Consider the following 27,330-nt stretch of genomic DNA (forward strand, 5'->3'; position numbering starts at 1 on the left):
GCCAAGTATTCAATCAGGTGCGGACTGGATACTACTGACTCGCTGGGCAGAGCGATGGCTACGACGGTGGCGGTACGACGCCACGCCTGGCTGAGATCCGCCAATTTTTCGGCAGACGTCCAAAATACACTCATGGGCATGCCGTTCGATGGCCGTCGCCTCTTTGGCGACAAGGCAGACCACGCGCTTGAGCGCTTTAAGGACTCCAGGGCTACGGCCAAGTCCTTCGGCCTCTCGGCCCCGTGCCAGCAAATGGGTGCCTTTCGCTCCTTTCCTGGCCAAGGAAGGGGCGACCCACACGGGCCGCCAGCCACTCGCCGCAAACTGTCGTCCAGCGCGGCGGCGGCCGTGGAAACCGCCGTGGAGGCGGTCGGGGAAACAAGCGGAGTCAGTCCACACCTGCCCCCGCAGCATCCACCTCTAAACCCTCCTAGTCCGTGCTTTTCGGCCCATGTGACGCCAGTGGGAGGCAGGGTTCGCCATCACCACTCTCACTGGCGCACAGTCACTTCGCACAGGTGGGTGCTGCAGATCGTCCGAAGGGGCTACTCCCTCCCCTTCAAGACGACCCCTCAAGCCATGCCACCGCAACACCACCGTGTATCGGGGGATCATTTGTGGCTCCTGCAGGAGGAAGTTTCGGCCCTCTTGGCCAAGGGGGCCATCGAGCGCGTTCCTGGGCCAGAAGTAGGACGTGGTTGCTACTCCCACTACTTCCTGGTACCCAAGAAGGGCAAAGGGGGCCTACGCCCTATCTTGGATCTGAGGAACGTCAACGGCTTCCTCCGGAAGGAGAAGTTCAAAATGCTGACACTGGCTCAGGTCTTGACTGCCCTAGACCCAGGAGACTGGATGGTAGCGTTGGACTTGCAGGACGCATATTTCCACATCCCCGTCCTGCCGGCCCACCGGCGTTACCTGCGGTTCACGGTAGGCCTCGAGCACTTTCAGTTTACGGTGCTCCCCTTCGGCCTTACCAGCGCCCCACGGGTGTTCACGAAAGTGATGGCGGTGGTCGCAGCTCATCTGCGCAGGTTGGGGGTCTCAGTCTTCCCCTACCTAGACGACTGGTTGTTGAAGGCGGGCTCGCCCCAGGCAGTCGTCAGCCACCTCCAGACTACGGCGGATCTCCTGCACCAGCTGGGATTTTCCATCAATGTGCCGAAGTCACACCTGTGCCCCTCTCAGAAGCTCCTTTTCATCGGAGCGGTTCTCGACTCGGCGCAGTTTCGGGTTTACCCGCCCGAACAGCGGGTTCGGGATATACAGGCTCTGATTCCGATCTTCGGGCCGTTATCCCGAGTTTCGGTAAGGTTGACGCTGCGGCTTCTGGGGCTGATGGCCTCCTGCATCCTTCTGGTGCATCACGCACGGTGGCGGATGCGGGCTCTGCAGTGGGACCTGAAGTTTCAGTGGGCCCAGCACCGGGGCAACCTGTCCGACCATGTCCTGATCTCGGAGGGCACTGCGAGACAGCTGCAGTGGTGGCTCACGGACCGCGATTGGGTCAACGGCAGATCCCTCTCCCTTCCCCAACCGGAGCACGTAGTTGTAACGGACGCGTCCCTCCAGGGCTGGGGAGGCCACTTGGGAGAGGCGGAGATCAGAGGACTCTGGTCTCCGGCGGAGTCCCGGCTCCATATCAATCTGTTGGAGCTGCGGGCGATTTGTCTGGCACTGAAGGCATTCCTCCCGTCTGTCCGAGGGGGTACAGTGCAAGTGTTCACGGACAACACCACCGCCATGTGGTACTGCAACAAACAGGGCGGAGTGGGGTCGTGGACCCTTTGCCAGGAGGCTCTGCGTCTCTGGCAATGGCTGGAACATCAGGGCGTGACTCTGGTGGTTCAACACCTGGCAGGTTCTCTGAACGTCAGGGCGGACGAACTCAGCCGTCGGTGCTCGATGGATCACGAATGGCGTCTGAACTCGGACGTGGCGCAAGGCCTCTTTCTGCGATGGGGAGAGCCTTGGTTAGATCTATTCGCCACCGAAGAGAACGCGCAATGTCATCAGTTCTGCGCGTTGGAATTTCCAAGGCGGCACTCGCTCGGCGACGCTTTTCGTCGCGAGTGGAGCTGCGGTCTATTGTACGCCTTTCCGCCTATACCACTTCTGCCCAGAGTGCTGAAGAAGATCAAGCGCAACCGGGCACAAGTCATCCTTGTGGCTCCGGACTGGGCACGAAGGTACTGGTATCCCGAGCTACTCAGTATGTCAGTCGATCCCCCGGTTCGTCTGCCTCTTCAGGAGGACCTTCTGTCGCAGCAGCAGGGGACGGTCCTCCACCCGAACCTGTCCAGTCTCCACCTCCATGCTTGGAGATTGAGCGGCGACAGTTGAGGCCATTTGACTTGCCTCCTGAAGTTTGCAACCTCATTCTGGCAGCCAGGCGTCCCTCCACAAAGACGGTATACGCCTGCAGGTGGAACAGATTTGTGGCATGGTGCACAGCAAAAGCTGTGGATCCCCTCAATGCCCCTCTCTCTGAAGAACTCCTCCTCCTTCTTTCTCTTGCCCAGCAGGGCTCTGCTCTGGGCACTGTCAAGGGCTATCTTTAGGCTCTTTCAGCCTTTCTGAGGCTGTCTGACCAACCTTCTTTGTTCAAGTCCCCTATCGTCAATCGATTCCTGAAGGGCATCACTCATACCTTTCCTCCTGTTCCTTTCATGATGCCTCAGTGGGACTTGAACCTGGTTCTAACGTTTCTGATTTGCGCTCCCTTTGAGCCACTTCACAACTGTCCTCTTCGCCTTCTTTCTTTGAAGACTGCCTTCCTGGTAGCCATCACCTCTGCCAGGAGAGTGAGTGAGCTCCAGGCTCTCTCTTGTAAGCCTCCTTTCCTTTCAGTCCATCCAGACAAGGTTGTTTTAAGGACTAGGCCCTCCTTCTTGCCTAAGGTGGTCACGGCCTTCCACATTGGGCAATCCATCACATTGCCCACCTTCTTTCCGCCTCCGCACCCCTCGAGAGAGGAGGAGGGGCTCCACCGTCTGGACCCAAAACGTGCGCTCTCATTCTATCTGAATCGCACCCAACAGTTCTGGGTAGATGATCAACTCTTTGTTGGGTACGCGGGCGCTAAGAAAGGGAAAGCGGTGCACAAACGGACCATCTCTCGATGTATTATCTTGTGCATCCAGGCGTGTTACTCCTTGGCTAAGAAGGAACCCCCTGTTGGGCTGAGGGCTCATTCCACTCGAGCCACGGCCACTACTACTGCCTTGGGCCGCGGTGTGCCCTTGCAGGACATTTGGCAGGCAGCTACGTGGGCCTCGCTGCACACGTTTGCAAGGCACTACTGCCTGGACAGTCAAGTCCGGAGGGACGGCTACTTCGGCCGTTCCGTCCTCCAGGACTTTCTGGTGTGATTATTGGTTCGTAGACCCACCACCACGGGATGGTATTGCTGGGGTATCTATTCTAAGGTAAGGAATCTATCACTAACGTGTCTCTTTCAGATGCACAAGTTACTACTTGTGTAACGATATATCAGTAAGAGACATTAGTTAGTGATAGATTCCTTACCAACCCACCCATCCTCCCCGTTCTGCGAACCGATATCTAGGGTTAAGGTCATCCCCTTTCAGGGCCCTAGTTTCTTGGCACCAGTGTCGGTTTTTGTCATGGCTCTGCGCTTCTGGCGCGGAAAAGCTGTGGCTAAGAACTGACGTCAGCACGCGGAGGCGGCGTCTAAGTACTCCGACGACGTCATCACGGCGCCCACGACGCCGACGGACGCGGAGCCGCAGACGACGCCTACCGACGCACAAGGGTACTGCTACGCAAAACTTTCCGGATCCAGTCTGACGCCTGGGGATATTCTAAGGTAAGGAATCTATCACTAACTAATGTCTCTTACAGATATATCGTTACACAAGTAGTAACTTGTGCATCAATCTAGCCGCCAGTGTCTTGTTAAGAGGCATAGTATGCATCCGTCAGCCACTGAACTTCATTTAGCTCAGTGGCACAGGTGTAAGAACTGTGTCAACCCCCACTCTGGAGTCAAAAGGGTGGCTGAAGCTTTTTTAACTGCAAGTGTTACATATATGTAAATAAAAGTACAATTCTTCAAATATTTAACAATAGCTGGACATAGCATTTTTTCTGTGTACTGCTAGGTCTGATTTTACATTATTATTCACATATATATTGAATCCACCAATAAATTAAAAATTGATTAAACCACACAAGTAGCTTGGCAACCCATATTGTTTGTAAATTCCTCTTTTAAATGAGAATAAAATGAAAGTTTTGTTTTGTCAGTGTAGTCCCATATTGTTCCTGATAGGAAAGGCTCAGAATAAACTTTAGTATTGAATTCATGTGATTTGTGGGACCTTTTCTAAAATCCGTAGACCTGACCAGACTGAGGGTGGAAAATGCTACAGCCTTTGCTGGTTTGGTATCAGCGTGTTTTCAGACTTGCCTGGTTAAGTCACCAAGGTAATTGGTCACTACTGCACAGTGCCCATGGACCAGCGTTGTTGGTGCCTAAATACTTCTTTAAACCTCCTCCCCCCACCTACACATGTGTCGTATACTTAAGTGCACAGCTTCCCCAGCAAAGGGGCGTCCCGGCGCTGTATACCACTGGGGAACCCATCCTGGCTTTCCCGGTGATGGTCCCTCCTGGGCATCTCCAAGGTGAAGGCGAGCATCCCCGGTGCTGATGGGGCCGTTAGTAGAGATTAAGCAAGCTATTGCCCAGAGTTGCTGAGTGGGACCCATGGTTGGAGTAGGCACGAGGCGAGAATTATCGAGTCCGTTGACCATGGCCCAAGACCCTGCCGCGTCGGGAATCGAACCCTGGTCCCGGGCCGACCTCTGCTTCCGGGTCTGCCGCCTTTAACCAGTGAGCCACACCACTCCACATAGATAGATAACTTATAGAGATCGTTTAGGCTTGCCTTCAATTTCTCAGGTAATTTTGTGCTGAGAGAGTACTTCTACATCAATGGAGCATATGTCATTTCACCTGGATTTCCTAAGGAGATGCTGAAGCTATAGTGAAGATCCCTACGTTTGAAGAGGGTGACTTTAACATTGAGATGAGAATCCGCGCTACTCTTGATCCCAGGATACTTTTTAGAGCTAGCCAAAAGAAAGGATATGCCACAATGTTGCAAAGTGAGCTTTTTCTGTTGACACAGGTCTTGATGATGTATTAGTTGCACAAAAGTCAAACCTTCCAGCAGTGGTATTGTACACTGCTCTCCCACACAGTAAGACGCCTTAGTGCGATTTGAGCAGTAATCCTAGTATAGCCTAAGAGATATGGAGTTATTTGAGACCCTTTTGATCAAAGCGGCCAGACCATCTTGCTTTTTAGAATACCATGGTAAAACCATGCAGGCCACCAAACCGGTATACACCTGGTGGAAATAATTTCAAGGTTAGCACAGAAGAGCCACATATCTGGATCTCTTTTCCACGTGATCAGGAAGCATAATTATATTCTGCTTTGGTGGATATCCTGTGTTCTTACCCCGATGTGCACTCTTAACCAAAGGAGCCTGCTAGCTAAGAGTCTCATCTTCTGATGACCTCACCTCAAGAGAACAACAGTTTGTTGGGACAAAAGTCCTTTGTATGGTTTGGTAAAGCTGAGTAGGGCATTAATAGTTTTTTCTAAGCTACCCCGGTTTTCTTTTCTTCTTATTTAGAGAGCTCAACAATCCTACAAGTCCAAGGTGCTCAATGGCGTTTTAAGTTTTTTTGAATGTTACATGAACACTCACAATATACTTCTTCCTGAGTGATGGTGGTTACTGACCTCTGATGCCGATTTAGAGGTGACTGAACATGGTGTAGTTGGATTTGTTTAGTGGCATGGGTCTTTTTTAGGTCTCGGCCTGCGTTGGCTGCGCTTGCGTAGTCTCGCTGGCGAGATCTTATGTTTTACAGAGTGGGGCTTGAACCCGCCCCTCTTCTCCATTGGCTGGCTTCCTAAACGGAGGTCAGCCATTGGAGAAGAGGGTCATTTGTCCATTTAAGCCCCGTCTTTTTCGGATTGAGGGGCTTTTTTTTCTAGGTTCTTTCTCTCCTCTTCCTATTGGCTGGAATTTTACATTCCAGCCAATGGGAAGAGGAGAGAAATAAAAACACGCCCCCTAGTCCGAAAATGACGGGGCGTTTCTCCGAGGCATTCCTGCTTCACCTCGGAGAAACATGGTGGTGTGGAGCGCTCCTCTCTTGCCTTCCGGCGATAGCGAGCGCTTTTTATTTTTACTATTTTGGGGTAAAACATTTAATTTCGGAGGTTTTATATTTGTTTCAATTTCCGTGTCCTGGGGGGGCTTCGGCCCCCCTCCTACCCCGCTTCGACGGGGACCAAAAACCACAGACTTCTCCTTCGACTCCCCTCCCCTTAACCCCGGAGACCCCGTGCTAGTGACCACCCCGCCCCCGTCAGGATGCATCGACACAGGAAAGTCCGGGGACCCGCGGCCTACGGACGCCCCGGGTCTCGCGTGAGGAGGCGGATGTCAGAAGGGCATCGGTAGGTGGCGGAGCCAGGCGAGGCCGGGGACCCAGCTGGGCCTGCGCTCCCAGGTCTTCATAGCGGCTCGAGGAGGAAGCTGCTGCCACGGGATCCAGGTAATGGAGGCAGGGAGGAGGAGAAAGGGGGGTTGATGGAGATACTGGGCGTGCGGAAAGTGGTGGGTGCACTGCTTAAGGGGTGGGGAAAAATAAAGAATATTGGAGTACTCAGTGGTGGCCTACATCCATTGGCAGCACCCCTACTCCCAAGTCAGTGGTAAAGAACCTAGGGGTCTGGCTGGACTCTACCCTCGGGTTCCAGGAACACACCAAAAAGGTAGCGAGCACCTGCTTCGGACTCTTACGGGGGCTGAGGCCTATCCTGGGGTTCTTCGATCCTACCACGCGCCAACTAATCATCCAGGCGACTATTCTGACGCGAATAGACTACGCCAACTCTTTGTTGCTAGGCGTCAACAAGGCTGAGGGGAACTGCCTGCAACGAGTCCAAAATGCTGCTGCACGAGTCCTGCTCAGGCTCCCTAGAACTTGTTCTACGTCGGGTGCCGTTAGGCGCCTCCACTGGCTACCTGTTCCTAAAAGGATCGAATTTTAAAGCACTCTGTCTTGCTTTTAAAATCTTCAAACTCTCGCCCCCCGAGATTCTATCCACTCGATTGACCCCTTATCTCCCCAAGCTTCAGTTACGGTCTGCTGAGCATCTGTTGGCGGTGGTCCCCCGTGTAAAACGGACTAGAGCCGGGGGGGCGGTCTTTCCGCTATCTAGCCGCTAAGCTGTGGAATTCTCTCCCCGCTCAGACCCGCCTCTTGGATGGCCTACTTTCTTTCCGTAAGGCAATTAAACCCATTTGTTCCCTGTGGGCTAGTCCCGCTGCCTTTTTGAGCCCGCTTTCAGCGCCGGGACGCCCCTTTGCTGGGGCAGCTGCGCGCTCTATAAAATTACTTAGCATAACAGGGCACGCAGGCCTATGAGGACGTGCAGATCTGTACAGGGTGCAACATCTCTGTGCTAGGGAGAAGGATGGCAGGTCCTGGAAACTAGTCGCAGCCATACCCTTGGGGTTTCGATGTTGTTGTAGGGGTTAAGGTGACAGTCAAGACATGTCATGCTTGCGAAAGGCAGGGGAGGGAGATACCGTAGCACCTGGATTCCTTAGCATTCACCAGGAATGTACCCTGAACTGGCTGGCTGATGGGTGTCCCGGGATAGAGGGATCCCATTGTTTGATTTTCAAAGATGTACCTTGCTAGTCCTCCGGTGTTTACTCACGGACTGGAGCACACCCCGCCTGGTACGTCAGAAACTTAGGAAGGGCGTGGGTGGAGTCCAGAAGGTTATGACATCTATGTAAAGGCGAATGAAAGCTAAAAACAATTGTATTTTAACCTAGAGATAAGGATGCGAACTGGAGCGACTTAAAGGGCAAGAGGAGTAGGAGACAAGCGGATCCAGAGATCCGGTCGGTAGCGCCCGCGGAAGGAGAAAGACGAGATACGAAGGATGAAGGTTTTTCGAGATATGGGCGCTTGGTGTCTTTGTTTTCTGGCTTACTGGGGTCATTTGTGACTTGAGCGCAATTAATTGTGTTTATGAGTGAGGCCGGTTCTCCTCTCCACCCCCCTGGATTCCTGATTGCTTGCGTGGGTACGAATGCTCGCAACTTTGAACATCACCCGTCTGAGCCCGCTATTAAGCGTTGTTGGTAGTGTGAGCTGGCGATAGTTGGAGTTTTATTTGATCGACAGAGTGGTCTGCTTACTCGATGCCAGCTAGAGCCCTTAGCCTGTGCAACTTGTATGGGTAATTAGCATCGTTAATCCTGGCACTGTTCCACGGTTAAAGCCGATAAGGGACGCTAAACCTCCCGCGGTGGGTGGGGGAGGTGACTTGTAACCATTGTGTAGACTCTTGAAGGTACCGCCCATCCCGCACCTGGAGCAGCCGCAGTCCAGTGAACCCGCCACAGCTGTCACAGCATGCCCTTGGTCTTCCACTGTCGAGCCCTCGCGGATCTTCATTATCATCTTGGCACCAATCCCTCACTCTGCCCATCTCCTTGTGGTTTGTTTCGTTTTACCATTAAAACGTGGTTTGACCTATGCGGGGTTTCCGGTTAGTTTGGATAGAAGCATTCGCCCCCTTGCTCATGTCTTGCAGTGCATTTAATGTGTCTAACTAACCTAAGCTTCGTTAGTTCATATCACACCCCCTTTTAATGCCTGCTGTGATAGTGCTTTTTTAACCCCTAATGCGGCTATTTTCATAGGTTAATAAATGCACTTGCCGTGGTGGCAGTAGGTCCAGTGTCTCTACGGGGTTTTATAACGTGCCTTTAATATTGATTATTTCAGGGTTTCATTGCAAGAAGCGTCTGTAATTTCTTACATTCCTTTTGGTGAGGGGGGGTGTAATCTAAAAGCCGTTGTCTCCCACAATTTGAAATGAATACATAACTTCACGCTGAGCTGTCCTGCCATTGTGAGGTTTTTGAATCAGGTGGGTGGTTTAGGGGTGTGAGGCGCTCTGTGTGTGTGTGTGTGTGTGTGTGTGTGTGTGTGGCTGTGTGTGTGTGTGTGTGTGTGTGTGTGTGTGTGTGGTGCTCTGTGTGTGTGTGTGTGTGTGGGGGGGGGGATCTGTGTGTGTGTGTGTGTGTGTGTGTGGGGCTCTGTGTGTGTGGGTGTGGTACAAATGCAATATGTCTCGTATTTGCGAGAGATTAAGCTATTGGGATTGTGAATGACAATGCCATTTATTTATCTGTTTTCAAAACCAACACATAAATAAAAAGTTTGTCATTTACAATGCCAATAGCTCTAACTTTTCCGAAGGCGAGACCGTTGCATTGTAAATGCTTGTTGCTTGTACTCCTTTGTAGAGACGTGCACTAACTCTCCTCAGTAACCATTCATACAGACCCCTTAGCTGGGATCCTTTGCTTTCATCCTGACTGGGATGTGCATGAAGGATGTATGTTCTGTTTATATGATTTGCCTATGTCCCGTTTCTCTGAGGTTACCCTTTTATTTTGGCCCAATTGCTATGTTTAGCACATCTTTTATTGCGGACTTGGCATTATTGATGCCCAATATTGATAGAGTATCGGGAGAGTCTAGAATCTCCACCTCTGCATCCCTTTGCCTATCTTTCAGAACCTTGTGTGAGAGAAAAGGTGTTGCTTAAAACAAGAGGCACAAATGCTTGAGTAGATTCCAGAGGTGACTTGAACTTAGCCCCATCGGGCAACATAGCTGATTGGCCAGTGTTACCAGGAAGCTAGTGCTAGAGGAGACGAATGTAGAAAACAGTTTGGGTTATATTTCTGTCCTAGAAGGCTCTTCAATCTTCTGTTTTTGTTAATTTCAATTTCAACTTTTCTCTTTTACCTCTTAATAAAGTCCTTGTAATGAGTCATTGAATGTCTAACTTGCATCACATCCTCGATTAATCTTGGACCGTTCATGGCTGCCCTGAGTTATGTACCTAAAAGGTAGTGGAGTAGTCATTTCTCTGCAGCCACCGACGCAACGTCTGGTTCACTGTTCTGCTGGCCACCGGGCCCACTGACTCAGCAGCCACCCATGAGGAGGTCACTGTGCTCCAGCAGTTTAGATCCATCTCTCCACCAAATTTGTAGATACCAGGAGCTGCCCTGCACCAATACCTCGGGTACCGAACCCCTTGCAGCAACCAAGGCTTGTTTGTAATCCAAGCCGGACTCCGACAATGCCCAAACCAACCAACCGATGAGGGACGTCGGCACAGCAGAGGCCAGCAGCAAGAATGACCCAGTATTTACCCAAATGCAAAGTTCTTCGTGTTAAAAATTCTATAATAAATACACGTTCTATTTTTTTTAAAACCGATCTAATTTCTTCTTGTGTGCGCCTCATTTATTGATTCAGTGTGTACATCAAATGCTTAACACTACCCTTTGATAAGTTTAACCTTCCCGTCCAATCTACCACAAAAGAGAGCATTTGAGATTATTAATTTAAGCCCTGTATTTCAATAAGGGTGGTCAGAACTTTCAACATATTGTACCTTATTTTGGCTCAAATGTACAAAGCCAGCTTCCTACAGGTGTTCCCTTTCCATGGGAGATAACAACAGAAGAACCCTAAAAGGCCTTCTGCTTTTTGAAGGGAGGGTTCCTCAATGACTGACATAGAGTCCTCTTTTGATTCAGTTTAAGGGTAAGAGTTAATTTGCATTGATAACTGCCGGTAATGAGGTGGCACTTGTGGAAATGTCCTGTGAGGCTGAGGCCTGCCAAGCCTGGAAATAAAATCGATAGGCACCCTCCTGCCTTAGAAGGATTTGGCCGGTGGGAGGGGGTACACGATGGCTGCGCGAGCAGGCCCTAGACCTTCTTTAGGTGTTGGCCTGCAGTCATTGCTAGATGCCTTGTAATTCTATGGCAGGACCGGAGGCGGGGATTATGCTTTTCTTTCTTCACTTCATTAACAGCAGCCACTTTAAAGTCAACAACTACTATTCCCATGAATCAAAGGGAATAAGCAACGAAAACCATAGAGAGTCCACATATAGAGTGTCCCATCGGGAGCACCAATCGGGAGACCCCAGGGCGCTGATAGTCATCTGTCCATGTCTATGCTTTTCTTCTCTTTCTTCGCTGCTAGCAGCCAAGATAAGTCACCTCCTTTTTTCTCTTATAAACAATGTCAATTCATTGTTTATTTCATGAGTGTACTCTCTAACTGTTTCTGGTGAAGTTTGGTGATTTATTGTTTATTTGCACTGACTTTCATGGTTTGATTATTCAGTTGCGCGTTTGCTGAGGTAACGATCGGCATTGCCAACTGCTCATCGTGGTTCTTCGGGCGTGCGCGACATTTCAAATGCTGACTCACGTCGCCAGACTGTGTTTCGTGCAAGTTCGCTTTGAGGTCGCTTTGATCTCGTGATTGCGGGTTAACGTTTTAAATCCTTTGTTTGTTCTCTTTTAGCGGGACGCCGCTACTCGGCAACCCGCTTGGGCCGTGGGAGCGCCTAACTCCCTATCGGCTGTCTCGGTGCTGGCTCGCGGCGGACTCTAGACATAGCTAGAGGGCGTCTGCTAACGTCCCGACGCGGCGAGCGCGTCTGGGTTTCCGCGCTTCCGCGGTTCATACGGAACCCAGCGCTGCATCGCCGAGGGAACCTTTCTTGCCTGCTCTTACACCCACAGGGTCTGCGTGCATTTTCAGACAGGTTCTTTGTGTCTGCCCTCACGCCCCCCTTGAACGCCCGGTTCACGGTCTGTACCTGCTGTCAGGTAGTCCTGCGGATATTTTCTGCTAAAATAGTGGGTGTCTGTAATTCTTAGGCCAATAACGCTCTGGGCACTTAGTAGGCATTATTTCAGGGGCCATTTCAGAGCAGGTTGCCCTTTCTATATTTCACAAGCACCAGGGCTGTTGGGTTCCAGGCCTCAAGCCTTAATTGTGAGCACTGCTCACCCACATCCCGGCTGACACCCAGCCTTTTGTATTGTTGGCTATCTCTGGGGCCTTGTTTCCGTATAGACTCAGTATGGAGGCCTCATATGATGAAACTTACCAAGATGAGCAATGGGAAGAGGATCTCTTAACGGCCCTTCCATGGGGGGATGACTTCTAAGAAGCTTTGGACGAGTCTATCCACAAGGCCGTAGAACAGGCCATGACTCCTCTTGAGGAGCGGTTGTCACGCAAAATAGATCAATCATGCGAACGCTTGGTCAGGGCCACACAGAATTCTGTAGGTACCTCTAGCGGCGCTTTGGTCAGTTACCCACAACCTCCTCCGCCCAAGCGGGCTAGAGACACTGGAACGAGTACCAATGCCTTCTCTCACCTTAAAAAGGTCTTCCTGGCCAGGTGTGCCCCGCTGTCCACCCCCCCCCCCCCCTCCGGCGCCATCGCCTTTGCCCTCCACCTCTGCGGGCGGTGACCCTAGGGATCCATGGGGTGCGGACGCCTCTCCTGAACAGTCCCGTCCCTGGTTGCCCTCAAAACCAACACCTGCTGGGGACACTAATTTATGTGCGGATATGCTGGACCCAGACGATGTCCTCCACCCGTGTTCCTCAGACTGGGCTCCCTCCGAGAAGGTCGCCCAATATGTGGCCAGCCGAATCCGCTGTCCTCTTGAACTTACCACTGGGATATGCCTTAGGGCAGAATGTCCCCGCCCTTCCCTAGAAGGGATAGTTTCCGCCACCCCTGAAATTGACCCCAGGATAGCTACCTTTTTGCAAAAGTTTGTCAAGGACCCCAAGAAGGGTATTGACAGGTCCTGGCGTGCCTGTCGAGATAAATTGTTAGACGTCTTAGGGCCTGCCACCAAAATGTTGGATATGGCAGAAGAAGCGAAGGTTTTGGGCTCCCTCATTTCTCCCGAACATCTCTCCTCATGGGCTCAAAGGGTGGTAATATTCTTGGGGAATGCCAACAGTGCGCTCTCTACTGAGAGGCGCAGATCCCTCCTCATTAAGGTTGACCCTAAGCTTGGGGATATAGCTGACATCGAAGCGGGACCGGTGGCTCAAGGAGGCCTCTTTGGTGAGCCATTTATCAAGGAGCTCGGGAGATTTGTTAATACTTTTAGCTCCTTCGACAGGGCGCAGACCTCCATTCGGAGGGTGTTTCGTCCTCGGGTTATCCGAGGGGCCGGGCGAGGTAGGGGCCGTTCGTTCGGCGGCCAAATCAGAATAGAGGGCAAGGCTCCAATCATGGACAATACCAAGATCAAGCCCGTTTTTGGAAATTTCTATCCCACCCATAGACGACGAGCAAGAACCATGGTGGCAGAGGAGGAGGTGGCTCCAATTCCTCTGGTGAGTGTTCTCCCGTCTTCCCTTCTAAAAGTGGGGGGCTTTCTGGTGCATTTTTTCCCAATGTGGACTTCTATCAAGAGAGACACTTGGGTCTACAGACGGTACAGGGCTTTCATATAGAGTTTCTGGGTTCTCTCTTGCAGGTAACTCCTCCACGGCCACTTTGTTTTTCCGAGGCAGAGGCTGTTTTGATTGATCAGGAGGTCCAGGCCCTTCTCCTCAAGGGGGCAATTGTGGAAACACGGCCCCATCCAGGGGTTTCCTCCGCAACCTCTTCCTGGTGGACAAGCTGGATAGTGGCCAGCGTCCCGTAATAAACTTGAGAGAGCTCATCGAGTGGCTGGTGTACCGCCACTTCAAGATGAAGGGGATTCACCTCCTTCGGGACATTCTCAGGCCGGGCGACTGGATGGCACGCCTCGACCTCAAGGATGCTTACCTGTCCAAACCGATTTCCCCCCACCCATCGCCGGTTCCTTCAGTTTCCTTGGTGAGAAAAGCTCTACGGGTTCACCACAATGCCTTTCGGTCTTTCCTCTGCTCCCTGGTGTTTCACCAAGGATTTGAGACCGGTGATGGAGCGTCAGGCATGCAGCTTATCGTTTATCTCAACGACATCCTGCTGATGGCGCAGGATCCCAGAACCCTCTCGCGACAGCTGCAGACAGCGGTGGACCTCCTCCAGAACATGGGGTTCGTGATAAACGAGTACAAGTCCACTCAGTCTCCCTCCGAGAAGATAGTTTTCTTGGGTTTCTTAATAGACTCCGTGGAGTCTACTCTCAGTCTTCCCTCATGCAAGACAACGAAAATTTGTTACGCGATTCGAAGAGCGTTATCCATGGCTCAGATTTCACTCAGACAGTTGCCTCGCATCGTGGGCCTCCTGTCGGCCTCTATTCAGGCGGTTTTTCCCGCCCCCCTCCATTACAGGGCACTGCAGCGCCTCAAAGCGGCGCATCTTCACAAGGGCCCCCCTTATTCCTACAAGGGGAGTCTGACGGAGGAGACCAGGGAGGAGCTTCAGTGGTGGCTCTCCAACATGGAAGCGTGGAATGGCCGCGCCATCTTCGGTTCTGCACCAGATATCGTTATAGAATCCGAGGCGAGCAGATCCGGGTGGGGCGCGACTTGCGACTCCTTCACCACAGCGGGTGTGTGGTCTCCCTCAGGACAACAGTTACACATCAACTGTTTAGAACTTTTGGCTGGTTCGTTCGCGATCAAAGGCTGGACCAATGACTCAGTGCAGTCTTGTGTTCTTCTGAAAATGGACAATGTCTCTGCGGTCCGGTACATCAATCATTTGGGAGGCACGCGATCGAGGGCTCTCTGGGATCTAACGGCGAACTTCTGGCAGTACTGCCTGGACCATCACATCTCCGTCACAGCAGAGTATCTTCCCGGCCAAGGCAACCAAGTGGCAGATTTCCACTTCCGTCATTTTCACGACCTGAGCCCCTGGAAGCTGCACCTGGGAGTCTTTGCGGACCTCCAGAGTCTCTGGGGTCCTTTTTCTGTGGACCTCTTTGCCTCTCGCCTGGATCACCAGCTTCCCAGGTTCACAGTTGGAGGCCGTACCCTCTGGTGGAGCAGACGGATGCTAGCTCCAGAATTGGCGGGTGGAAGCGGGATACGCTTTTCCCCCGTTCGCAATGATAATTCGGGTGTCGGCCCAGCTTCTTCGCCAGCCGGCGAAAGTGGTGCTCACCTCGCCGATCTGGAGGTCTCAAGTTTGGTTTCCAGTTCTTCTGGAACTTTCTTGGGATTTTCCAGTCCCACTCCCCCTCTTTCCGACTCTTCTTCTCAGTCCGGGAGGCCGTCCTCACCCATTGATAGAGCAGGACTCCCTGGCTCTCCTGGCGTGGCCGATTACAGGGGATGATGGGCAGTCCCGGGCCTTTCGGGAGCGGCTGACTTTCTTGTGCAAGGCATGGGCCAACAGCACCCTCAAACGGTATCGATCCACTTGGAGACGGTGATATCGTTGGTGCATGCGACAGGGTTTCAATCCCGTGACAACAGATGTGACCAACATTTTTGAATTTTTTTTGGCATTCCTGGCTGAGGACGGTCTTGCCTATAGGACAGTCAATACATTCAGGTCTGCCATTTCCGCTGGGCACGTTTTGGTTGATGGTACCCCTATTGGGGAACATCCTTTGGTTTGCCTCCTCCTGCGAGGTATACAGCTCTCACTTCCCCCAGAAACTTGTTACTCTCAGCTGTTGGATGTCAATAGGGTCTTAAACTTTTTTCAATCCTGGCAACCGAATAGGTTCTTTTCCAGAAAGGAGTTGTCAGCGAAACTAGCCATGCTGCTGTGTCTTATCTCTTGCAGACAGGTTTCCGATATTAGGGCCCTGGACGTGTCTGGAAGAATTTTTTCACCCAGGGGTGTTACGTTCACTATACATCGACGCACCAAGTGTGGGACAACGTCAGTCTCTTATCCTGCTTTCCCGGACTGTCCGAAGTTGTGTGTAGTTTCCTGCCTTAAAGCTTATGAAGAAATGATTGAGGAATTGCGACCCCCTGGGGAGCGCAAGTTGCTCATAGCGCTCAAGAAACCTCATAAGGCAGTATCTTTCTCCACTACTGCCCGTTGGGTTCGTTGGGTCATGCAGGAAGCAGGCATTGACTTACGAGCCTTTGGGGCTCATTCTACCAGAGGAGCTATGGCCTCCAAAGCTTTTACCCTGGAAGCTCGTCTTGAAAACATCCTGAATGCAGCGGACTGGTCTTCAAACTCTACCTTTAAGCAGTTTTACTTCAAACTGATTGACATGGCTCAACTGGTTGTGAGCAAGCTTTAAACAAGCATAATCCTTGCCTCCGGTCCTGACATAGAATGAAAAATTTCCTAGCTAGCTTAACGGAAAGTTTCAATTCTATTAAGGACTCTGAGGCGAGGAGTATCCCACCCAGGGTACAACTTGGTTGTCGCCTCCCTCCCTCGTAATGGGGTAAGTAAGGTGTTCAAATTCAATGTTATTCGATGTTCATGTGACCGTTGTAATCATGTTCATGCTTGACGATTTATTTCCTGAAGCTTAATCCTTAGCCACTCCAGTCGCTTACGCCTTATCCTAATTCTTCCAGGAGATTCGACTGAACAGGACTCATGATGTGGAACTATTGGCTGACTGAGCGACGAAAGAGGAAGCATGGACGTGGACAGAGGACTATCAGCACCCTGGGATCTCCTGATTGGTGCTCTGGATGGGACACTCTATATGTGGACTCTCTATTGTTTTTGTTGCTTATTCCCTTTGATTCATGGGAATAGTAGTTGTTGTCTTTAAAGTGGCTGCTGTTAATAAAGTGAAGAAAGAAAAGCATAATCCTCGTCTCCGGTCCTGCCATAGAATTACAAGGCATCTAGCAATGACTGCAGGCCAACACCTAAAGAAGGTCTAGGGCCTGCTCGCGCTGCCATCGTGTACCTTAATAGAATTGAAACGTTCCGTTACGCTAGCTAGGAAATTTTTCATTTTTGGGCATGAGATCATAGGCAAAGCCTTTTTAGGTTGAAGGCTTAAAAGGCTGCGCTTGCGCAGACTTAGGTCTGAGATTTAATGACTCTCAGTAGCGCAGAAGGTCCCGCCTCCCTGCCCTGTCTCTCCTTCATTGGCTGGCTTCCTAAACGGAGGCCAGCCATTGGAGGAGAGATCAGTCACTCCGATGTAGCCCCGTCCTTTTCGGATTTGGGGGCGTCATTTTTGATGTTCTTTAGACAGTGACGTTGTGCGTCACTCAGAACATCAAAACCACGCCCCCAATTCCGAAAAATTTCAGGAGCGCCGGCCGCCATTAAGCTGTTTGTTGTACATGAGGTAGGTCGCATGCTCCCGCTGTCCTCGTTCCCGCCCCGAATCCGAAAGTCGTTGTGGCCGCTGTTTTGTTTTTGCCGTTTTCTTTTTCTTTCCATTAGCAGAGTGTCTGATGTCAGAGATAAAGGAGCGGGCGCGCGGGGGCCCTTTGAAGCTCTGCGTGCACTCATGACATGTCCCGTGGGCATATGGCAAGAAGTGGCTTCACATTGCTGACATCTTCAACACTATAAGACTGTCAGAGCTCCTTAGAATGGAAACTGCTTCCTCTTTGAAAGCAGGCGGTAAAGTTGTGAGTGCAGAGTTGTGAGTGCGCAGAGTTGTGAGTGCGCAGAGTTGTGAGTGCGCAGAGTTGTGAGTGCGCAGAGTTGTGAGTGCGCAGAGTTGTGAGTGCGCAGAGTTGTGAGTGCGCAGAGTTGTGAGTGCAGGTGCAGAGTAGTGAGTGCTGTTGAGTGCAGAGTGCTGTGTATTGGCAATGTAAATGACAATGCCATTTATTTATGATTTAAAGAAAAAAAAAGAAATGTCATGAGCAATGCCAAAAGCTCTACCTTTAATGATGCCGAGACCATTGCATTGTAAATGCTTGTTTCATGTCTACTCTATAACTGGCAACATATCTACTTGCAAGACTAGTTGTTGATACACCACTATATTGTCTACCACCTAGAAAGTAAAAGATTTTAAAATTTAAAATTCCTTTGCAACTCAGTATAATATCTAGAGCTCTTATGTACTCTGTGACAACTTGGGACATAGTTCAAGATGTTTTATTTATTGATTTACTGTATTCTGTGAAAACTACAAGTATGTATGTAGTTTTTGTTCAGCCAAATATTTTACTTCATATAAACATACCGAAATAGACCTTTATTTCATTTGACGGTTATTTTTGTCATTTATAGGTCTGCCTGAAAATTTCAGTGCGTGCCACAGAGCTCTTCAAATAATAGCCAGATATGTACCTTCGTAAGTATATGCAGAAAACAGCTTACTGTTTTCCGTATTTCTCCGTTGATTTCAGAGCTTGTAAGAAATGTAAGCATTTTTTTGAAGTTGTGTATTTTTTCAATAGTATGGGTGGATTATTTCCAAAGGTTTGTGTATGCATACATTTTTTTTTAAAAATTTTATTTAATTTTTTTTTATGACCATATTAATGGTAATATCAGTTGTGTTGAGGGTTAGGCTGCTTACCATGTGATATAACTGCCACTTATCATTAGCGTACTTTTACATGTGACTGTAGCTAAAACATGGACTTCCAGTATGAAGGAGGAACAGGAAAAATGAAATGAATGAGTGATGTAGTCTTTAATACAGTAAAAAAGAAAATGTGTTAAATGTGCCGTCAGTAAAAGATTTTTGTTTAGAACGCAGGTGTCTCGACATTAAACTTTAAAGGCCAGATGTATCGAGCCTTTTTGCGTTTGCAAATGCAAAAATTGCTTTTCAGATGCAGCACTCCCAATTTTGCAATTCGATAACCTACTACCGAACACAGGAAATTGCAGAGCCGTGCTTTTTTCATAACTGTTTCGATTTCAACCACGTTCTTTTGTGACCTGCATTTGTCATGCCGGAATGAATAAGTCTTGATTAGTTGTTTAGCTTTACTTATCTGTTTCTGGGTGAGTTTAGGCACAATATCTGTACTTCCATACTTGAAATGGGTTGGTAAGGGTCGATCTAAAAAACCAGAAAAAGAAAAAAAAGCAATGTCACATTGCTTCAGTTTACCTTATTTGTTATTTGGAAAAGCAACACCAGTCTTTCACTTGCAGCAGGAGTTACCCACCCAATAAGCCAGCGTCTGCTGCCTCTCATCCGGCCTAAACTCCAGCTATTCTCAGTGTGCTGTACAACATTGATGCCTCCAGCAGTTTCTCTTCCTCAATCACTGAGGCCGAGCATTATTTTAGCTCCTTCTTGCTCAAACATGGTTCACAATACTGTGATCTGCTGTTGCGAGGATATCCAGCTGTTCAGAGAGGCTGGATGAAAACTCAGTGGAGAATGTAGGTTTTTAGGGTCTTGCTTGTGAGACACTGTTAACAACAAGCACTGGCGTTGCCAATAGGTCTCGCAGTAGGAAAGTTGGAGCTATTGGTTTTGTAAATGACAAAGCCCTTTATGTTTTTAAAATGAAAACAAAAATAAAAGGCATTGTTATTTGCAATTGTAATAGCTCCAACTTTCCTACTGCGAGACCTATAGGCAACGCCAGTGCTTGTTTCCAGGGGAACTTTGGGCGACTTAACATGTGGGGTGATACTCTTCTCACGCTATGAAGTCTCGAACCTGCTGAGAATGTTGTGTCCTTTACATTTTTGCAGGTCTGCGCGTTTTTAGATGTGTCCTTCTGTACATTTTTCACCTTTTTGGCACTACGATAAGTTGGGGGGGGGTGGCAAGTAGGTCTTCCAGGTTTTCCGTGTATTTGACTGTAGTGATACTGCTTAATCTTTTTGAATTGCGTCTTAAATTAATAGCGAAACCCGAATGTGAACTTGCTTAGCTTATAGGAATACATTTGTATATATACCTGTTCTCAGTGTGCCGACATTCGACAGGAATTAATAGAAACAGTGAAATATACATTGAGTGGTTTAAAGCAGAATGTGTGATCCTCGGCGATATTTAGTGGAGGGCCCCCTTAATGCCCTTTGGCTGACCTTCTGTACGCCAAACGGGGCCGGGCCTAGTGAATGACTCCTAAGGGGGCGCTTCATAGTAGGCTTTATTACGCCCCTTTATATGGTGCGTGTGTCAAGGAGATTTGTCACTTACACAAAGTACTTGCAACCGGATATGGTATTAGATGAGGCACAGACTGGATATGACGATGTAGCGTCACGCGGACAGTGATGGCAGAAATGCACTGCCGGGTCATAATGCTGCATCTCTCCATATTCTGTTAGCTTTCAGCTTTGACTGGCCTAGCATTGTTTGCTCTACTGACTCTGCCCCAGGCCTCTTCACTTCACCTGGCCGGGTGTGGGGGCTGGTGGGAGTGGGAGAAGAGACGCCTAGCGGCCCTCTCTTACATACCGGGGTAGAATAACGCTTCGGGAGGATCCCTGCACTTCAAAGTGTTCTGGCAACCAAACCCTTTATAGACGAGGCTTAAAAAATACACCACCTGAATTATCTGACATGACTTGCTGTGAAGCAAAACCTATCTTCTCTCTCCTTCAACTAGGAAACGAGACGGAAATTCCCCTCTGCAACGCCGAGGACTAACCAACCTTCCTCTCAAAGCTTGAGCTAAGGCAGTGACCTTTTTCATGCGACCAGACCCCCGTTTATCCTTCACGCATTCTAGCTCCCCTTTCGGCTATTCGGGGCTGAAGTTTGAACACAAATTTACTGTGATGGGCTGGCTACTAAAGTCAGACACCGCGGCGTGTTCGTGTAATGGCGGCTCGGTGCTAATTACCTCCAGTTGCGCCCAGTACGCACCGCTTGCCAGCTGCGACGCCTTCCCATGTAGAGGGTTTTACGCGGCAGACGCGGAGTGTCCCAACACGGCCACCGTATTCCCAAAATACGGCATTAAGCATAGGTAGCGCCAGGGGGGCTACGAGAACGGCTGATACAAGGCTGTCGTGATCCAAATGTCAGAATACTGAAAAGGTTGTCTGAGAAAGAATGAACCGTATAAAAATGTAAGAAAACGTCCAATAAAGCCAAATAAAAGCTATCGGTTTAGTATCAAATGTGCCCCTGTAACAACCAACGACAAATGGCAGTCTATAATTTATTACCCACTAGGTAGTGAGAAGGGCATTTTCGAAATGTATTATTTAAAAAAAATATATAATCACAGAAACACAAAGCTCTAATCTAAAATATAAGCTCAAACAGATGACATAAATATTTTCATTGGGCTATACTGTGCCTGAGCCAATCAAAGAGGACGAATGTTCCAGCCTCCCTATTTAAATGGTATAACCGAATATTTAAAATGCACAGGAAATATGCTTTTGGGGGGAAAAACATTGTACGCTAGTTGAAATAAAAGCTTTCGAATCACTTCAAATGATAACGAACAGGCTATTTTATTTTAATATCTAAGTGTTTGTGAGATTCTGGGCAGGGGTGTTTGCAAAGTTCGCATTACATTCTCGTTCTGCTACTTTATTCAAATTATTGAAATTATCTTTTTTCTTACAACTACTAATAGTGTTGGACTCACTCCGGCAAAAGAGAAGCAGGTAACAAGCCAACTCGACACCAAGAGAATGAATATTTTTTGCAATAAGAAATGAAAGCCTTAGAAAATGGCGTACCAGAGGGTCCACTGCAGCATCTTTAACGAAGGGCTAGTCACACCATACAAATGCCACTGCTGTCTTTCTTTCGGTGACTAGAGAAACAGCACAAGCTTTAGGGAAAGTAGAAAAAATAACCCACTGGGAAGACGAGCGTTGTACTAAGCCTGGATGTAATTTTTCAGTCAGTGGTTCGAATACAGGCAGGCTCGAGTCATGGTTTCATGTTTGTGAAGTTAATAAAAACAAACACGAACCGAGAAAGCTACCATAATAGGCGTGTTCTACATGCATACAAAACATGCAAAACAAGAGCGGCCGGGAAACTGAAGTACGACCGGCCAGCCATGAATAATTAGGGGAGGAGAAGCCGCACAGCACACGCTGGGAGAAGCCCTTTGATGTGCTGTGCGGCCGTGAAAAAAATGCAATTAGGAGGGAGGGAGGGAGGCTGATGCGCGTGCTTGTTTGGTCACGTGATTCACGTGAACTCAAAGAAAACCGCACGAACGAAACTCTTGGTTTGACGAGCATTTTGAGCACTTGAATTCTCGCTCCGCTCAATGCGCTTGCGCGCATTGATAGGTCGCGAGACCTAAAAAGGGCTTGGAGACCACACGTTGCTTACCATTTGTTGGCTAGCGTGGCACTCTTCTTTACAGCCTTGTAATCCGGCAAGGCAGGTTTAACGTCATTTCTGTTACTCTCTGTGGAGGAGGGTCAAGCAGTGATAGATTCAACTTGAATAGTGTCCATCCGCTGCTCCTGAAGTGGCTCCCAACGTGATTGAGGTACTATTTTGTTCTTTTTAACTTTTACTGCCCTGCAAATAGAAGTCTTGCGACTGGCACAAACGTGCCCAGCAGGACAAACACAATTGCAAAGATTTATTTTCTATAGTTCACTTTCTTTTATTTTGCAAAGTCTTTTCGCACTTTTCACTCATGTTTTCTTTTGTTTTTGCTCATGAGTGCTTTTCTCAAAATATGAGGATTATTTTATTGCAAAGTGACATTGTTTCCTTCTTATGTGTAATTTCTGAAATGACGCTTCAACACACAATCGTGCAGTACACCCCAATTCATCCCACTTCAATATGCCCCACTCCAATCCACCCCACCTCAGTCCACCTCACTCCACCGCCATCTGCCCTACTCAATTCAGTCCACCCCACACCAATCCAATCCACCCATTCCCTGTCCATCCCTCGCCGTGCTCCAATCCAAAGCAGTCTGCCGCACTCCAATCTGAAGTAGTCTGCCGCACTCCAATCTGAAGCAGTCTGCCCCACTCCAATCTGAAGCAGTCTGTCCCTCTCCAATCTGAGTTACAATACAAGGGGTAACCCAGCTAAATCACTAGGACCTGGGTAAGATACGGTACATATAACAATTGGCCCTAGTGGACAGACTATTAGACAGACCCTCCAGGATTTCGCGGTTCGTCGCGAAATCGGCACTTTTGTAAAAATGCAGCGATTTTTACAAAAATGTCTGCGAAATCAACAACTCCCCATTAAACTCTTCTCCCCTCAATCAGGCCCCCTGCTGTCCATACACTTCTGTGAGGTGGAGGCAGCATCTGATCTACTCAAGACATCTGATGGCCCAGCTAATCGGGAGCCCTCTCTATTCTGCAGGATCCTGATCCGATATAAATAAAGGACTCGATCCAAGCGGCCTTGAAGGCATATAAAGCACAAGGTAAAAGAGCAACTCTGTGTGGTGCAGACCTGTGGGCTATCACCAGCGCCTCTGACCTATTGCTGAGACCCTGAATAATCCCTTTTAAAATATTATGAGTGCCCCCGTACCTACTCAATTCCCTTTTCCTTGACATGATGTTAAAATTATAATCGTGTTTGCAGGGTTCAGGCAAGCCAGCACCGCTTGCCATCTAGTGCGAGTTCCTATCTGCTTGAGCTGGTCCTTTAAGAGCTGTTGGCGGGCTGGCCACAGCTCTTGGCAGAGACAGGTCATGTGAAGTATGTCTCCCTTCTCTTTATTGCAAAAAATGCAGGCGTCATGGCCATTGCTCCTGAGCCATGGTGGAAAATGCTCTCTGGTGTGCAAGACCCCTAGTCTGTGTTTTAAGAACTTCCATTTTATTTCCTTGGGTTAACCCTGACTGAAGTATGGTTGTGGTGTTAGGCATTTATAAGACTTTAAAATCATCCTTGCATGGTTTCTTTTGGCAAAAGTCTCTTTGTCCTCTAATAGTGAAAGAGTTTTGACGGTTTTCCAAACCAATTTTTTGAACGCATTTTGCCCGAGTTGCATGTCCCAGATCGCTGTTAGGTTAGTGGCCCCCAAGGCTGCCTTCAGATAAGTTCTTGCCTGAGATCCGTCCCTGATTTGTATATCTTGCCATAGCAGCAAGTTTAGAGTGTTGGTGGTAGCAGAGCGGAGTTTGTGGCAGCAATTAATATAAGCACCCTGTCTTGCAAGAGTTTGTTTTTGTAATCCAAATTCCAACCTGACTTGGGTGGGCGATGTGTAGGACGGGAGCGAAAACATTGTTCTATAGGCTTTTGTCTGGATTATGTCCATGTTCTTGGAGTCTCTCCCGCGTAATGCCTCGCTGCCGTAGCAGATGGAAGGTAGTAATTTAGCCTGGATGACTTTCAGATAGGGAGTCAGAATTGGTCCCGTCAGTTGGTTGGCTATGCTTTTTAATGTGGCGGCAATTCAAGACCCCCTCCTTTTTACTTCCCGCTTTTGCTGTGAGAATGAACCGTCTTGGTCAAAAATGACTCCCAGATATTTGTAGACAGAAGCAGGCTCTATTTTTTGACCGCCCAATGTCCAAGACTTCTGAGGCTTTTTGTGTATATTTATCAACATGGTGCGTGTTTTGCTCAAATTTATCTTGAGCTTGTTTTCCCTGGCATACATATGCATTTGATTCAGTAGCTGTTGGAGGCTGATGTAGGTACGGCTCAATAGCACAACATCATCTGCGTACAGAAGGTAACTCAGAGTTTTCCCTCCCAACCTCGGGTAGTGGGAGTTGCATGTGTTTAGTATGCCTGGCAGATCCGCCATGTTGAAGTTGAACAATATTGGGGCAAGCACGCACCCTTGCTTGAATCCTTTGGTGGTACAGACTTTTGATGACAGATGTGTGCCGCCTCCTAACTTCACCTGCACCCAGGTATCAGAGTGAAGAAGCTTAAGCATTCTTAGTGTTTACTGCGGTATTCTCCATTGTTCCAGTTTCCCCCAGAGTCTGTCTCTCTCGATGTTATCAAACGCCGCACTAAATCAATGTAGCACATGTGCAGCTGCAGTTTTTTTGTTTTTGCTGCATCAATCATTAGAGAGAGAGCCAGAATATTTGTAGCTGTTCCAGTGTTTTTCCGGAAGCCAGTCTGGTTCAATGGTATAATCTGATTTAAATCCGCCCATGAGACAATCTCCTCCAAGATAGTTCCCGCAAGTATTTTGCCTCATTATCAATGAGGGCTACTAGACGGTAATTGTTTGGGTCCATTTTGTCGCCTTTTTTTATATATGGGGACAATCGTCGACCCTCTCCAGGATTCTGGGATTTTATTTAGCAGTCTGACTTCTGAGAATAACAGTTGCAAAAGTGGCCCATTCTATGATCTTGTTCAAGAAGAAACCTATTAGTTTCGATGAACTTCGTGGTCAGAGTACCTATACCTGTACCAGTACCAGAGTCTCTGGTCATCAGAGAGGCGCGTAGGTACTCTGACCATTAAGTTCATCGAAACTAATAGGTTTCTTCTTGAACAAGCCTTCCCTCTGCCACCATGAAGCAATTGAGATTTTTGTAGTGCGGTCTTAGGAATCTAGGACTGGATACACGTTAGAGTGTGTAGACCACCCATTTTCCTTTTCTGGTCCTGACGAAAACCTGGGATTTACCACTTGCAGGTTGAAACATGTAGACCCTTTTAAATAACAATCACATAGATACTCGTGGTCATTATAACCAATTAGTATCTGCGCTCTGTTTTTAATATTGTCCAGTAGTTTATGATTAAAGTTTTTTTAACAAGTTATACCAGGACAATTTTTAACATCACTTTTTTTGCACTTCACATACACACAACAAAAAAAACAGCTCCACTGTAGTCGGGTGTCGCAGCACACCCGGATGGCACTCGGCCGTCTGGGTGGACCCCGATGATGAAGCATGTCACCAACCAGGTTGGTGAGTGAGGGGTTTCTAAACAAAAGGGAATTATCCTTTTGTTTTCTTTTCTGACATCCCATTTAGAACCTTTGCTAGGTCCTTTTGGTGATACGCCTTTTTTTGTTAATACTATATTCAAGTCTCGGGGACTAGGAGTACCCTCCGTTCACATATGTGAAGAATCCCTTACTCTTCCTTTTTTGTTAATACGTACAGTTGTTAACTACCTTTAAAAAACACTGGTTACAGTTGTTATCGGCATATATGTTGTGTCTTTTTTGACAGAATTCAGACAAATCTTTGCAGATTGGCCTTGATTGTTCTGTTTATACCAGCTGAAGATATTTATACTTTTCAGGTTATATCATACATTGTAATATTCTGTGGTTCAAATATGTACAAGAGTATCTAGAATGTATGTTTTATGAAAAGAATAATTTATCATGGATGTATTTATATATGTTTTTCTAATCTGAAACAATTTAAATGAGAAAAAAAGAAGTGAAATAAAAAGGAAAACGATTTGTTTTATATAACAATATTATTGTTTATAAAGTTTGATCTGTGGGTCTAAGGTTTAATTGCTTCACTCATTATTCTCGAGCACTGTGCCCGGTGCAAAATTTATTTCCAAAATAGTTGTTTTCCTTGTTAGGGTAGTATCCTTTCTTATAGGGGACCCGTGTGTTTTCCAGAGTAAGAACCACAAGTATCTACATTTACCCCCCAGGGTCGAAACGTTGACAGCTACTTAACTTCTTCACCGTATTGGAGACAGTATTATGATTCTTATGTGCCCATGAAATATAGAGTTCAAAACATATTGGCCATGCTATAGGCTGGATTGGCACTCTTAACTTGATTTTGATGTATATATTGCTCACTGCCCTCCGCTATTTTCCACTTACCTTCACTTTAGCACAATGTTACACTTCCGGGGCACCTTCTTGAAGACAAATGTTTGAATTTGTGAAAACTTATATTCATGCTATTTTCTAACTAGGCATGAGATATCCATGTCTGTTGTGAATAAATGTGTTTATTTTCTCTTTGAAAATTTGAATTGCTTTTACAGGTGTAACTACAGAATGTATGTCTAATAGTCTGTCCACTAGGGCCAATTATTATATGAACCCCACTCCAATCCGCCCCACTCGGAAGCAGTCTGCCTCACTCCAGTCGGAAGCAGTCTGCCTCCACTCCAGTCGGAAGCAGTCTGCCCCCACTCCCGTCGGAAGCAGTCTGCCCCCACTCCCGTCGGAAGCAGTCTGCCCCCACTCCAGTCGGAAGCATTCTGCCCGCACTCCAGTCGGAAGCATTCTGCCCGCACTCCAGTCGGAAGCATTCTGCCCGCACTCCAGTCGGAAGCATTCTGCCCGCACTCCAGTCGGAAGCATTCTGCCCGCACTCCAGTCGGAAGCATTCTGCCCGCACTCCAGTCGGAAGCATTCTGCCCACACTCCAGTCGGAAGCAGTCTGCCCACACTCCAGTCGGAAGCAGTCTGCCCACACTCCAGTCGGAAGCAGTCTGCCCACACTCCAGTCGGAAGCAGTCTGCCCACACTCCAGTCGGAAGCAGTCTGCCCACACTCCAGTCGGAAGCAGTCTGCCCACACTCCAGTCGGAAGCAGTCTGCCCACACTCCAGTCAGAAGCAGTCTGCCCCACTCCAGTCAAAAGCAGTCTGTCTCCTTTCTGGTGAAGAATTGGCTTGGTAGTTTAGTCTGCCCTGTTCCCA

The 27,330-nt window shown here is 48.5% G+C and overlaps 1 protein-coding gene across 1 annotated transcript in view; it reads left to right on the forward strand.

The window, feature by feature from the left end:
- The window catches only part of RRN3 (RNA polymerase I transcription factor RRN3), a 546,972-nt gene that overhangs the window by 108,497 nt on the left and 411,145 nt on the right, over window positions 1–27,330 (forward strand). Inside the window, exon 7 of the mRNA XM_086941427.1 lies at window positions 18,064–18,127. Coding sequence (XP_086797553.1) covers window positions 18,064–18,127 — 64 coding nt within the window. The remainder of the gene's footprint in view (window positions 1–18,063; window positions 18,128–27,330) is intronic.

Source organism: Lissotriton vulgaris, chromosome 10 (genome assembly GCF_964263255.1).
Source record: "Lissotriton vulgaris chromosome 10, aLisVul1.2, whole genome shotgun sequence".
Taxonomy (NCBI): Eukaryota; Metazoa; Chordata; class Amphibia; order Caudata; family Salamandridae; genus Lissotriton; species Lissotriton vulgaris.